Source organism: Podarcis muralis, chromosome 2 (assembly GCF_964188315.1).
Source record: "Podarcis muralis chromosome 2, rPodMur119.hap1.1, whole genome shotgun sequence".
Taxonomy (NCBI): Eukaryota; Metazoa; Chordata; class Lepidosauria; order Squamata; family Lacertidae; genus Podarcis; species Podarcis muralis.
In genome coordinates, this window is record NC_135656.1 from 60391766 (window position 1) to 60407097 (window position 15332).

Below are 15332 nucleotides of genomic sequence, written 5' to 3' on the forward strand. Positions count from 1 at the left end.
CCAAGACTATTCTGGCCAACTGAGGGTTGGTTTAAACATGCATGACTGCCACTTAGGGGCTACACAATGTGTGAATTAATTGCCATAGACCAAACCCACAGGTAAAGTGTTTTCATCGCCATCTCTCACCTCAAATGCATTAATGAAGACTGTTCCAACTCTTAGCCATAGATATTGAGAGTTGAGTAATCATACCTCTTCTCAGAAGTTCTATAATCATGCTAAGCAAGCATGCAGTGGGGAGGGAAAAGGGCGATTAAGCATGCTAGCTTTGCCTCCCTGCCCTGGGTCACCATTCTGATTGCCCTTCACAAAATGAAGAGTGGTCTTCTGAAATGAGGAGGCTCCTGTACCCTGATATTTCTAGAATGTGTGGGAGCTGAATCCTAGGGGTGGATGAGCCTGGAGGAATGTAGTTTACCTTGCAGTACAGTCTTGAGCGGCTGCACTAAACAAAAACCAGAAACCTAGATTAAATTCCGTACAGACCTAGCTACTGGACAAGGCAGAGAAAAACAAAAAATGGTAGGCTTAGCCGTCAGCTCAGGTTCAGTGTAGGTTTCAGTTTTAGGTTATAAAGGGAAGCATATCAGCTAAAAGTTTTTGGTGGTGGTGGTGGGGGACATCAGTCCAAGTTAAAAGTGTCATATTTCAGAGCAGCTAAAAACTAGGTTGCTCTGTTTTAAAACACACAACCCTAATCAGTATCAGCTTTAAGTTCAGTTTTTTAAAAGTAAAAAACTAGTCTGTTTTAAGAGTGTAAATCAAGCTGAAGAAGAGGAGGAGGAGGAGGAGTTTGGATTTGATATCCCGCTTTATCACTACCCGAAGGAGTCTCAAAGCGGCTAACATTCTCCTTTCCCTTCCTCTCCCACAACAAACACTCTGTGAGGGGAGTGAGGCTGAGAGACTTCAGAGAACTATGACTAAACCAAGGTCACCCTGCAGCTGCATGTGGAGGAGCAGAGACGTGAACCCGGTTCCCCAGATTACGAGTCTACCGCTCATAACCACTACACCACACTGGACACTAGAGGGTAGCACTTAGCGTCCTCAATGTCCACTTCCCTGAAAGAATCCCAAATTCTCACCTGACATCTTTCTTAATTACCACTCATTGTCCACTTCTCTGACAAAAATCTCCTTATCCAGGAGGCTAAATGGACAACCTATATGTAAGTGGGAATTGCCATGGGAGTCCAACATAGCCATATTTGACTTCAAGGGTAGAAACATCTAAAACAGGGCAGTGGGGGAGATTGGTAAAAAGAAATTGAAAGGGAAAGTGAAGATCAGATCTCTCCAGAATGTGCATTGGTTATTTAAAACCATAGTAATATAAGCTCAGCTAGAATGTATAAGGGAAGATACCACCTCGGCCATGAGGACAGCAAAGTGGTTAACAAGTAGAGACAAGGAAACTGCTAACAGTTTCTAACAAGGTATCTCTGCAACTTTGAAATGTAAGATTTACTTCTGGATTTCCACACACACAACCCCCCCCCCCGGCCACTAGAAGCATGACGGAATTAATTTTATTGTACAGTTGTAAGCTTTATGAGCCTGTATCAAATTAAACATCAGGGGGAACAAGTCAGTCCACTTCTAACAAGTTATGCCAACATCTGAGGCAAAGTGAGTTTTTGGCCATTCCAGTCCAGTGGGTAGACAATTGTTTCCTGTTTTCAAAATGTTCATTCTGCGGTGGTAGACTTGCCCGTAGAACTTATTTCGGTTCATATTATATGCATCATACCAAATACTATGATGCTGTAAGCTGATGTCAGACATTACATTTTAGCAGTTGCGTTATTGCCTTGTTTTCTGTTATTCATTAAATATGCTGGAAACATGATTTAAATGGTTGATTTCTGTTGCACAGCATGCACTAGTTTAAATACTTATTGAGAGGGAGATTAAAGATGAGGGGAAGTCAAAGGGGAATGAAAAACAATAAAAGCTATAGATGAGAATGGAAAACATGAGGTGCGTGAAAGTTACCAGAATTGTCAGGGGAAAAGAGACTGCCATTAAAATGCCCATCAATCTCCTTACACAGTCGCAGTAAGGAATCACAACAGCAGATAGTGGACTAACTCTAGGGGACAGTCTTTGATGCTGACATTGGTGCTCTTGATGATACTCTGTCAATACAAAGTGCTTTGGGAAAAGAGGTATGTGGAAGGGAAACTATGAACAATGCAAAAATAAATAAATAACATTATGGTTGTTTAGAAAGCTTCAGCTACAAAACACCATCAATCTATACCTGTGCCAAATATGCTTATTCCTACTGGATTGCTAAATAGAACTGTACCCATATATTACTTTAGTACTTGGTTCATGCTGCTCACTTTTGAGTTTTCTGAAGATCCTTTCTGAAGGAAGCACTACAGTGAGAAACCTTTCTCACAAAAACTCCTCTTCCCCATTCTTTTAGATTGTCACAACTTTTAGGGCAAAGGGGACAATGGAGTGGATCCTTAAAGAAGGAGCAGGGGATGGGCACCCATGAGGGATCCACTTAAGGAATCTTGGTAGGGGCAATTCCTGTCCAGAAGCCCAGCTCAGGGGCTGATGGGCCTTGGTATCCACTGCCAATTACAAGGGGAAGCTCACCATACAGAGGTCCATGCTGTGGTGGGCAGCCATACTGGTCAAGCCCAGCTATCAAATGACAGGCAGCCTGGTTGACTGCATAGATTCATGCCCAAGGTCCAGGCCAAACCTACTGCACTGTAACCAACAAAGTTGTGGCCCCATTTTATCCAAATCAGAATGTGTTTGTTGTTGATTATTCCTGCCCCTGCATGGGTCCACAAACACAGTCATCAAAAAGCACAAGATTTCTCCTTACTGACTTCCAGAACAATTCTTTTTTTAAACAATTCTTTTTAAAAATTTAACTTGCTGCTATCTTCAGATTTTACTTAATAGTGATAGATCTAGCTGTGGCATGATCTTTCCTACTTAAGATATACCAGCAGCTCAACACATCTCTTCAACCCAAAAGAAAAGAGTTAAGTGGATTCAACATATGGCCCTTTCAAGAAGGAATCTAGTTCCATTTAGCAAATAGGTGTGTAGAAGAAAACAAGGGGATGAACTCTCTTTATCTTTCAACTGCCACTGCCCTTTTATGTACTATTACAGCAAGATGCCAACAAATATTTTAGCAAAACAAGTGCCTGGACTTTTTTTTACAGTTGTTTCCTTACACATTTTAATGAAAAGGCATTGATCTACATCAGTGTTTCCCAAACTGTGTGTTGCACCACACTAATGTGCTCAAGGAAAGTGCTTTTGTGCTGTGAAAAATCAACTATTTGATTCATTAGTGCCCCCTGCCAAAAATCCTCACCGCCAGACAAATGGTGTTTGTAGTTTCACAGTGTCCACCTCTGATTGTTGGTATGATTGATCCGTAATCACAACCAGTGCAGAGAAGCACAACGATTTGCACTCAGGATAGAGTGAACGTACATGGTTTAGAACTGGAGCATATGAAGGACCACCTACTTCCACATCACTCTCTCCATATGATGAGATCATCTTCCCTCTGAGTACTTCCATCCTCTGGGTTATGGTGGGTGGCAAGTGTGGAGAGGACCTTCTTGGTTTTGGAATGCTCTCCTGCAAAGAGGCTTGCTTGGCAGTCACTCTGTCATTAGGGTGTGGGGTGGGGCGCCTGGTGAAAACTTTTTTGCTTTAACAAGTGCTTTAAATAAGAATTCTAAATTCCTGATTAGTCCACGCTGCTTTTATCCGCTGTTTGTACTTGTGGTTTTCACTTGTATTTTGTGGATTTTATGGTTCGTATTTCTTTGTTTTTAATCTGTTTATAAGCCACCCTGGAAAATATTATTTTTGAAGGGTGGGGCATAAGTTCATTAAATACAATTAAACTCTGAGCCTGAGGCACTTTTCTGGGCATGAATCTTACCAATCAGGAGCAATGCCCAGAGCACTGACGCAGTGCAGAGATAGAGAGTGCAGCTTCCCCTAAGGGTTGGTAATTCTCTGCACCTTGGAGCATCAGGCTTCCCCCTACGCTTCCCTCAAAGTGAGTCAAAGAATGTAGGATCAAACAGTCCAGAGAACGCTCCAAAAAATATCCCCTTGAAGAAGTCAAAGGGGCTGGGGAGCAATCAAGTCACGCAAAACAGCACAGAATACTAGAGCGATTTTTACAACGCAGCTGAAAATGAATTGCAACTATTGCTGTTTTACTGTTTGTTCTCATGAATTTTACCGCCTTCTGTGGGGTACACTTTTTTTTGTTAAAACATGGGATACAATCCTTTTCTTCTTTTTTTTAATGAAGCAATTTCCCCCTTTCAGTAAAGTGCCTTGCTCAGCTTTTCAGTTTAGCACATATACAGGAATCACCTTGAGAATTTGTAGAAAGGTGACCCAAAAGCTGTGTTATAGATCAATATAAAAGGTTAAATCCTAAGCATATTTATCTCCACTGGGGTTAATGGAACTTACTTCTGAGTAGATATGGTATGGGTAATCTCACAAGTTTCAGAGCTTTTGAAGTATGCTTGGAAAAAAATGACCCTGCTTCTCAGATCCTCAATTATTTTGCCTGAACAAATAAAGGCAGTTCAGCACAGGATATACTAGTTGCTTCCACTGGCTCTTCAGACTACTGCTCAGAGTTGTCTCTGTGTGTGCATGTGTGGATCCTAACAGTGCTTGATCTCAAACATATTTTTGGTATTCAAAATGGTTTGCAAATGCCCAGTAGGAAAGCAGATGTCCTTCCCTTCATCCCCAAGGTTTTATTACATTCTGCTTTGAAACACATTTCAGTTTCAAAGACAACTCTCCATCAGCATTGTGGCTGCTGTTCAAGAAGCACATCCAAAGCTCCCTTGGATCCATCTATAGTTATTTGGATCCTGGCACATGAGCTTTTAAGAGTTATTAGGCAATTAGAGTGATGAATACAAACTAAATGTTTAAAGAATATGTCATTTCATATATTCCAAAAAGATACCTTTGGTTTATACAGCTCCAATAAATTTGCTCATAGAGTTTATGATAAAGAGTGAATTAAATGTGTTGTGTTGAGTTTCACTGCAATAGTTGGATATATCTGAACAAATGTTTCTTACAAAAGCAAATTCTCTCTGAGTTCCACTCTACAACTGGAATCTTCAAAATAGTTTGAGGCAGTTCATATCATTTCACTTTAAAAGTTTCAAAATGATAAAAATAAGGGGGTACAATTTCAGATTGGGAAGGTTATTCTGAGAAATGCTTAATAGCCAATGATGTGGTATAGTCAAGTGCCAAGAGAAAGTATTGTAGTAACAGAAGAATACAATTACAATTACTGACTACAGAGACTACGCCAATGTCTGGTGCAGTCACAAGAAGAAGTAAAATTTCTAGACAGTCATTGTTGTCTAATAAAGATATGAAAAAAATTACAATTTTGACCATCTCGTACAAGGTCCTAGGACACTTGCATTCCTTGGCTTTCCTTACTGGACTGGTTAAGGCTACCTCCCTTCAGTTTACTTCCATGACATATTGGTTCCAGCATGAAGTCATTTCAGTTTTCTAAAAAGGATCAATACATTTCTAGCCATTTATCATAATATACTGGCCATGCTTGCATCCAACACTAAACCACAATTTAAAATAAACTATGGCTTAATGTACACAAACCATTTGCTCCTCCTTTGACAGTGCCAACTAAGGATTAGGAAGCAAGACAGAAACTGGCATGTTGTGATGTGTGAACCAGGTCTCATTGTTTGTTTCCTCCAAACAAGAACAGACCTTGGCTTCTGCTTATATATTCTAGTTTGGAGAGAAACAAACAGTAAGTCCAGGTTCCCAGATATTGACAAGCCGGACTCTGGCTTGTCCCCCCCCCCCCAATGCAACACAGTCAGGAGCGAGGGAGAAGCTATCTGCTTGTACAGGTCAGTCTCATACACTTTAGATCAGGTATGGGGAACAACAACTCCCATCAGCCCTAATCAGCATGGCCAATGGTCAGGGATGATGGCAGTGTTCAGCAACATCTGTCCGACCAAAGGTTCCCCAAGTCTGTGACAAGGAACAGCATTGGAGGCAGATGTCTTCTTTAATTAATTTATGAGGGCCAGATTCAGCTAACTATTCCTGCTAAGCAGGACACAAGGACTTCCCCCATTCCTCCACCTTCAAGGCCCCCCCCCTAGCTCTCTGGTTGGTGTGTGTGTGTGAGACAGAGGGGGGGGGGGATCCCCAGAACAGTGTACAGGGAAAGGAGAAGGAGGAGAGTTCTGTCTGAAAAGCAGAAAAGCAATAAAGCATAGCACTTTACTGAATTCCTCAATTTATTACTAAACTGCCGTTCCTTGGAGGAAGGACACAAGCAATAACACAATCAAAGCATCTCAAAACAATTCCAATACAGATGTAGACTGGGAAAGATGTTTATTTTGTGTAGCCTTTACTACACAGTACACTGTCTTTTTTATATTATTATAGTGATTGCAATGTTGGATAATTTTTGTAAACTGCTTTGACGTTTCTTACAATCGGGCGGTGTATAAATTTTATGAAATAAATAACCATTATTATAATGCTATTATTGTTACTGTGAAATAATGCTTTGAGCTCAGTATTTGTTGCTTGAAAAGGAAGAATACAAATGTTAATTCAAAATCCAGTAAGGTAGTGAATATGTTGAATTTGCATTTGTTGGAAGGAAAGAACAACCTCACCCCTAACCTTCACCTCTGCCAGCATCCGTGACTTTCTTGTTCTGAGAGAAAATAGACCCAAGATCCCAAAGGATCAAAACAAGAGCACCAGAGTCAGATACGATTCATGGTTGCCTGGTTCCTCTTCATTTCATGACTGACAAAGTAAAATAAATTAAAACCAACTGACTAGAACAAGTAAAAAATAATAAAAAGAAATGGATGAACCTGGAGAATCAAAAGCTTATGACAACATTAGCAGGAAAGCCTGCTTCTGCATGCAAACAGCCCTCACTGTGTAAATGGCCAATTAATTTATGAGAGCCAGATGTTCTTGTATACTGGAGCTGTTTACCTTTCTGCTAGGCTCTTTGATGGACTGATAGATGTCACCATGTTACAGCAGCAGGGAAGAAGAAGAAGACACACAAAAGAAAGACCAGCTCATTCTTCTCCTCCTTTATTTTTTCCTTATTCTCTATTTGCAGTTTACAGGATCCATAGGAAAAACAAGTACAGGACTCATAACTAAAACAAATACACACTTCCTTTGAACAAATCCCACCATAAAGTTAGGAGTGAATCACCAAAGAACTAGTAGAACCCCACTCAAACAACAGCATTAAATACATGCCTTAAAACTACTGCTCTCACTCAAATAAATAACCTAGTATTAAAATATATATATACTAATGATTTAGGAAATCAGAAGATACAAGCATGGCACAAAAATAAGGAAAAGAACCACAATTGTGCCAAGTACTAAGAACATTAAGAAGAGCTCTGCTGGATCAGAACAAGGGTTCATTTAGTCTGTCTTCTTATTTCCCACACTGGTTAGTAAGTTTCCTCTAGCAGGGTGTATGAGCATGTGTAGAATCTTGCCTACTATAAAAATCTTAAATTTGCATCCAGGGTTTCACCCATTTTTGCCTCTGCCTCTTGCATTTCCCTTAAGGAGTTAATATGAATTTTCTCTTTTGGTGTTCTCCATGCATACACTTTCTCAGAACACGAACTTCCTAACCTATTCTGAAGAAATTTGCAACTCAAGAAAAACATCATGGAATTATATCCAACACAGCACTAAACTGAATGAGCTAGCATTGAAATACCGGTAATTCTGCTAGCAGGTTGTATTCTGTAAGCAGATCAACCTGCATAAAGCAGATCTTGTGCTAGAGGTTCCATAAGCGACCAGATTTTATTGTATACACTACACTATCTGCAGAAGACAGGAAAAAAACACGTAGCTTTGCATTATTTCCACCAGCACAATCTTTTACACAACAATTTTGCCAGTGGATCTGTTGCATTAGATTCCTCTGCTACACAACATTAAGAAATAGACCACCACTAGTGCAAAAACCCTTGCAACAGATTGACAGTGTTGGATACAACCCAAAATGTATAAATAATGTTCAGACATCTTCAGCTTTAACTCCAAAACAGGCAAAGAAAGGTGCAGTACATCCTGTAATCCTTCACTCAGTAGATATCAAACTAACCGCAGAGCATTCCAAGCATCCATTATGGGATGGATCATCTCACTAGGGAATCTTCTGATAGAACATTTCATCCCATGCTGTGATCAACACCATGAAGCTTCTAACAGATCTAGAGGCAGGAGGGGAAAGTCTAGGCTGTCTAGGACAAATAAAGGGTCTGTTCAAACAGTGAACAACAGGACAGAAAACCGGTATTCTAAGAGATTAGGGGAAATGCTAAGACTCGAAATAGAGTTAACAGACTATCCCATATATGAACAGAAAAGCAAGACTCCACTCACGCTGAAGCAGTTACAAAACCAACAGAATACATTCCATCATTTAAATGCAGAGTATGGCAAGTTACCACAAATATTTAACATTAATCATCCTGATGCTCATATTACTCAGCCACATGGCCTATTTATAATTAAAATCATCCTATGACTCCTAATGTGAATAAAAATGTCATACATTCTGACTGTACTTTGTCTGTTTGCCTATAGAAGCAGTCTTTCAACATGGAGCAAGAAAAAACCAAATATTTACACATAATGAAACTCTGTTTAATTGCCTTCATTCACCAAATATATTAATTTGTATCAAAGTAATGTAAAAAAAAAAAAAACCAAGCGAAATTTATGTTATTGTTCATCCTTAGCAAACAACTGATTTTGACAGAGGACTAAGTCTTTATATAAGTCACTGCTGTCCCCTTTTATTTATGGAGGAGGGGAAGTGGAATATTTACTCTTGGACTGTCCACCTGAATATGAAAAAAAAACCTAGTATTTAGAACAGGCATAGGCAAACTCAACCCTCCAGATGTTTTTGGCCTACAACTCCCATGATCCCTAACTAACAGGACCAGTGGTCAGGGATGATGGGAATTGTAGTCCCAAAACATCTGGAGGGCCGAGTTTGCCTATGCCTGGTTTAGAAGATATATACTATATTTTATTATTCTTAAAGCTGCATATGCAGGTGTTTTTTTTTAATGGACAAGACTCAGTAATTCCATAACACTGAAAATTAGGCATATATATGTACTTTGTAATTCACAGTGAGAGGAATGAGACTCTCTGCTGGTTGTCAGGCAAGGGCTTTTCCCATCTACCTTGCCCCACCGTCCAGCCTTTGGAGCCCTAGAAGCCTTCAGAATGGAGTTGCTGCTATGGGCATTCTGTGTATGTGTCTTTTGAATGGAAGACCATGAGTCATGGGGGTGGGGGAGAGTGTGTGAATTCAACAGTGCTGAGTGCTGCAATGCTTTGTGGATTTTATAATACGAGTTTTCTTGCAGTTGTGCAGTTTAGCCTATTTTTGAGGTTGTTTCGTTAATAGTGTTTTATATAAGGTTGTTTTACTGATGATTTGTTAATTATTTTATAAGATTTATGTTGTAATTGTGGTGTTCTATTATGTTATAGATAAAAATCTGGTATTTGTCCAAGGTGGGAGAAAAGCACATCAGCAGGATTCAAAATATGTTTCAATTGCCCAGCCTTCCAAGCTACTGCTTCTCTCAGCTTTCTCTATCACAGCTGAGCTATCAGTACTAGGCAGTTAATTCCAGGGCTGTTTTTTCAGCAGGAACTCCGTTTTCGGGAGGTGTTCATGGCGAGTTCTGGCACCTCCTTCTCGAGAAAAAATAGCACTGGTTAGGTCTGCTAACTAACTCAGTTTCTATGGACTGCATTGCTGGATGTCAAATCTCTTGTTTAGCTGTACACTACAAGGCTTGACATGCCTACTTTAACCCTTGTGATAAAAATGTATGTCTTTTAACTTCTGTTTAATAATGCAGTGTTATTTTCTTAATTACAATATTTAAACATTATTAAAAACAAATGCTGTTGTTTGACATTTGGAATAAAGATGTTGAAATGGGTTGTGTAAAGCCAGGCATTAACCTGGCCCTGGGTACCACAGGTGTCTGCTTCCACATACGTGAAGAATCAACAAAAAATCAATGATATAGAAACTGCACCTCTTGTAAAGGAACAATTAGAATGGCATACCTTTGAAAATATACCTTGCAAAGTGCACTATTCCTGAATGGTTTATGGGGGTGCCAATTAAGATTTTGCTCTGGGCAAGTAAAGCCCTAAATGGCTTAAGACCCAGTTATCTGAGGGGTTGTCTTTCCCTGTATCAACCAACCAAGCTGTGCCTTTAGAGCCACCAAGAATGCCCTGCTGGTAAATCTGGCTTTAAAGGAAGCTCAGGGTTCTATGATCTGCTTTAAGGCCTTTGCAATATTATTATTATTATTAAAATTATACCACTCTATACCCGGAGGTCTCAGGGTAGCACCCCAATATGGAATACACTCCCTGTAGAGGGGATACACTCCCTCTAGAGTTTTAGCTACCAGATAAAAACCTCTCTCTTCTGTCTGCCTTTTTTAATGCAGAGATATGCCTGGACTGACAAATCATCTGTTTACTATATTGTTGATCTTAAAGGTTTTTGTTTTATGTATTTATTGTTGTAACCCACACTAGGTTGCAGAGAATCGTAGAACTGTAGAGTTGGAAGGGACTCTGAGGATCATTTGGCCCAACCCTCAGAAATTCAGGAATATGCAGCTGTTCCATACAGGGACTGAACCTGCAACCTTGGAGTTATCAGCACCACACTCCACCCAGCTGAGCTATCCAATAACTAATGCACAATGCACTAAGTTACTGCTTGATTTAAAAATGTCATTTCAAAAGAAGTCTTTAAAGCTGTCATTTTAAAGCCCTGAAGATAAAATAACACAAAATTAACATCTGCTTTATCAAGTTTCTGACGCAAGAGCCTTGCAGCTTGTAACAAGAGGCAAAGTCCTAATAATGTTTGAAAATCCCCACTGACTGCTCTGGAGCCAAGATTTCCACACTTATCTTTCACATTTCAACAAACTTCTATACTTAAAGATCTTGTGTTTCATGCAAACCCCGCCCTCCCACACACATTCCTATCACAAAGAAACATTTCGATCCTTTGGGGGGAAAGGCATCTTTCCTCATAGGACAGCAGCCTAAGTGGAATTTAACTCCCCCTCCCCAGTGAAGTTCCATTTAAGTTGCTATCATAAACACAAACAGAATTATTAAGTCCCATTGAAATTAATGAAATTTATTTTGAAGTAGGTGAGTTAGGACCAGGATGTTAGTTCACAGCCCTTCAAAGCCTATATCCTTCAGAAAACGGCTTTAAAAGGGGGTGGGAAGCAAGTTTAGGCAACAAAAGACATGTGTTTTTTATTCCAAGTGTGTGTTATTAGTTTCACATTCTGACCTGTTGCATATACATGTCCTACCACAAGTCTCTCTGGAATTTGGACACAGCGAGAGTTTCATTTAGTAGAATATTTATATTAGTCATGTGCACACAAAATATCAATGGTATGCATTTTCAGAGTGCATTATTTCTTCAAAGACCCTTGCACATTTCATAATTTAAAGGACTCTTGCACTGAGAACTTGGGGTGTGCAGAACTGTAAAGGAAATTGTGGAATTAAAGTATATGGTTATATCTGTGAAGAATTACAGGTCCAAATCTTGGGGGAAACTGAAGATATTACATTATCTTTTGGCAGCAAAAAGTGATAAAAATGTGTAGCAACTAAAAGTAATCCAATATGTGCTGCAAGAATCTGAAGATCTGCTGCATTTCAACAGGCGTTCCCCACCCAGTCGCTATCTGATTAAATATTAAGTAGCCAAATCAATACAAGGGAGAAGGAAAATTCTAGCAACCATAACATATGGAGGTGATTCTGGGCTTATATTTGACTTATAAAAAAGTTATTTGGGTGTATATTTTGGGGGTGGGGAGTGGAGTGGGGGTGGGGAACTGATTGCTGAGGGTTGAATGCAACAGAATAGAGAGCAATCTATCTATATTCCTTGTAGTAGCTAAATGATTTTATTGGAACTCAAGTGGGACCAACACAGTCTAGATCCAATCCATAGCTATGAATGCTAGATTGGCCATACCTTTCGTCAAGCAAATTTATTGGTAATTACCCAGGCTAAGCAAGGACTATCACTTCATCAGAACTAATTGTCAAATGATATTTCGGAATGTGAAACCCATCAGAATTTGGGGAGAACACTCATTCCCTGTCCAGTTGAGAGGATAAGACAAGCTAGATGTATATGTGTGTGTGTATGTGTGTGTGGAAGGAACTATAAAAATGTTATTGGAACAGTGATTCTATGAAAAGAAATAGATTTGGGATAGAAGAGAGGCAGAAAAAATCAAGTTTTTGAGATGCAGGGTGTATATACCTCCCCTCTCTCGTAATCTGATGTGGAACAGTGGATCTGCAACTTATTGATGTGCTTAAGCTGCCAATGCTCTACTTGGAAAAATAAAACAAACTAGGTGTTACAAAACGCTTCCAGGAATATTTCCACTAAAGCAGGAAGATGAACACCTCCAGGTTTCATTGGACTGCAGTTCCTATCATCTTTGACAACTGGCTATGCTAGTTGGGGTTAATGGGAGTCAGAGTCCTACAATATCCACAGGTCCCTCACCTCTGCACAAAAGGAAGCCATATCAAGGTAAGTGGTGCCCATTGAATTTATCACTGCTCCGGGAAGTAGGGAGCATGAGAGTTTTATTTTACATAATACATTCGTGTTGCTAATAAAACATCTAGGTATCTTTAATGGAACAGTCAAGAAGCCTCATTTGGTGGAACAACTTGCTGGATCATATGGTAATAAAGAGATAACACAAGTACCTGAAGACTGTAGGTACCAGGATCATCATTGTTCACCAACACAGAAATCGTAATTTATCAGCTACTGGCCACCTCATTTCCAACATCAACCCAATATTTGCTTATTACTGTCTCAGATCAGTTTTTCAGACATGCTGTTAAGAACCACCACTTAAACCATAGACCTACAATTCCCAACAGTCCAGCCAGCAGGTCTAGAAGTTCTAATCCAAAACAACTGGAGGTCACAAAGTTGGGAATGTTGCCTTAGACGCTGCAATTAGCTTTTCCTACTTTGGTGTGCAAAATAGTTCAACGGTGATAAAATAAAGCTAAAGGAAAAAGCTGTACTTTCAGCAACTAACCAATTGGCTATTCTCAATATACATACATTGGGTGTTGGTGCCATGACAAATGAGGTCACAGGAGAATTTTTTAATAGATGACATAATTAACTGGACAAAATCTCACACAGGACTAAATTAAAAGTTACTAAGCAGTAGAGATGTACAATAAAAGAGGAAGAGTTGCAAACAGGAACTAATAATTTGTACATAATCTTATTATTAGAGATGCATACAAGCTTAAAAACACTTGACATACCTGGGCAAAAGATATAAAGATGTCGTGGAACAAAAGACGTCCGAGTCATCAGAGGGGACAGAAGAAACATGGAAAGGGGAAAAAACACACACCAATATTAGCAACACAGTAAGTAATTAACATGTTCATTTAAGACAGCGTTACATGTGCATTTACAACTTCCAGAGCAGCCACCCAGCAATATACACAGACATACATAAAAGTGTGTATTTCTAGAGAACTCTGGAAGCATTCTATACTCCAAATACCACACATGTATACAAAAGCAGCTTTGAACATCCAGTCATCCCTCAAACAGTAGTACTCTTCTTTTTATAAATGAACCACACACAATGTTGACACAGATTATGAAATTAAAATACTTAGTGAGAACATGTTGTTACAATAGCATATCTTAATTGTGCTATCAGGTCTTTACTGTGCTGTGCGTATATATATTATTATTTATTTTAAATATATCTTAACTGTCTTTACCAAAACATTTCAGGTTGATGTGCAATGGTTTGACTAAAACTCACTCAACATAAAAAAATAAATCATGATTCCTAAACTATCAGCAATAAAGAGCATTCCATATTATCCTTCCCATTTTTACTTTTATGTTTGACTAGGCCTCGGTCTCTTTTCCATATCCTCTTTGGAATATGCTACTTGGAAATGTTTTTGCATTCTGCTTTGCTATACATACCATGGAACATTTTGTTGTTTTGGTTTATTGCTTTGTTTTTATACGATATTCAACACAGTTGCTCTCAAGCGCCATCAAACGATGCAGCCCATTCCATGAGAAAACATGTGAGGAGATATTTGATTAAGACCCACTCATTCACTAGTCAGTTCTCTCTGCTGTGCTGTCCAACATATCAAAGACTGCCAACAGCTGAACATCAACTTCAAGCACACCCAAGCCAACACTGTAAGGGATTCAGTTCTCCCAAATGATACATGACCAACTGTTTTGCAGACAAACAGTTCCTGAGAAATTGGCATGCCACATTACTTGCACTGAGGTACAGTTACAGTGTACATACATAGTATGATATAAATCAAGACTGAAAATCTTTGGACCTCTGAATGTGGGACAAAATGGCCTCCAGGGGACAGCAGATGTATGCTAAGTTGTATAAGTTGGAAGAAGAAACAAAAAAAGTCTACATTTGACAGCTGAGGGTAAAAGCAAGTAACTGAAGTTGTGAGAAAATGCCATTTAAAAAAAAGAATAGAAGCAATATTCTCAGTATTCTTTTGTCTAATAATTTTGATTGTGTCTCCTTCTTAGCATAAAAATAATTGATGTAAAAATGAAGGTGGGTGTGTATGTGCATGCTGATACTTATAAAATCTGTGACTGCTCATATTTTCAAGGAACAAGATGCAGACTGGAGAGCCCAGAATGTACCTCCCTTATTTAGACGCGCAAGAGGAGAAACTCATCATACTTCTCTATGCAACTGTAACACCCAACCAAATGAAGTGAGGAGAAACAGAGAAAACCCATAGTCCTTGGCCTCAGCCACAACTGAAATTTGTGTAGAAGTGGTTTACACTAGAAAAATAACTAAAACCAGTGAACGGCAAAATTAGCAAATTAGAATTGATATCCTTACATAAACTCTACAAAGTGCTTGTCAAATTCCGGCCCACAGAGCAGATGTGGGGGTTGGTGGGCTTTTAAGTTGGCTTTGTGAATGTGTGATACTTTCATCTGGCTATTTAGTCACAAAGTACCCCCAGAGTAGCTTTCAAATCAATAAAATCAGACAGTCCCTGTCCATAGCTGTCAACGTTTTCCCTTTTTTAAGGGAAAT

General features: G+C 39.2%; 1 protein-coding gene across 2 annotated transcripts in view; it reads right to left on the reverse strand.

Annotated features, from left to right (window-relative positions):
- The window catches only part of LOC144324915 (collagen alpha-1(XXIII) chain-like), a 214132-nt gene that overhangs the window by 100194 nt on the left and 98606 nt on the right, over positions 1–15332 (reverse strand). Inside the window, exon 3 of one of the 2 annotated variants that reach the window (XM_077924593.1) lies at positions 12800–13524. The exons of the other annotated variant lie outside the window; for it this stretch is intronic. Coding sequence (XP_077780719.1) covers positions 13373–13524 — 152 coding nt within the window. The 3' untranslated portion in view covers positions 12800–13372. Of the gene's footprint in view, positions 1–12799; positions 13525–15332 lie in introns of those variants that run through there. 2 annotated transcript variants of the gene reach the window in all.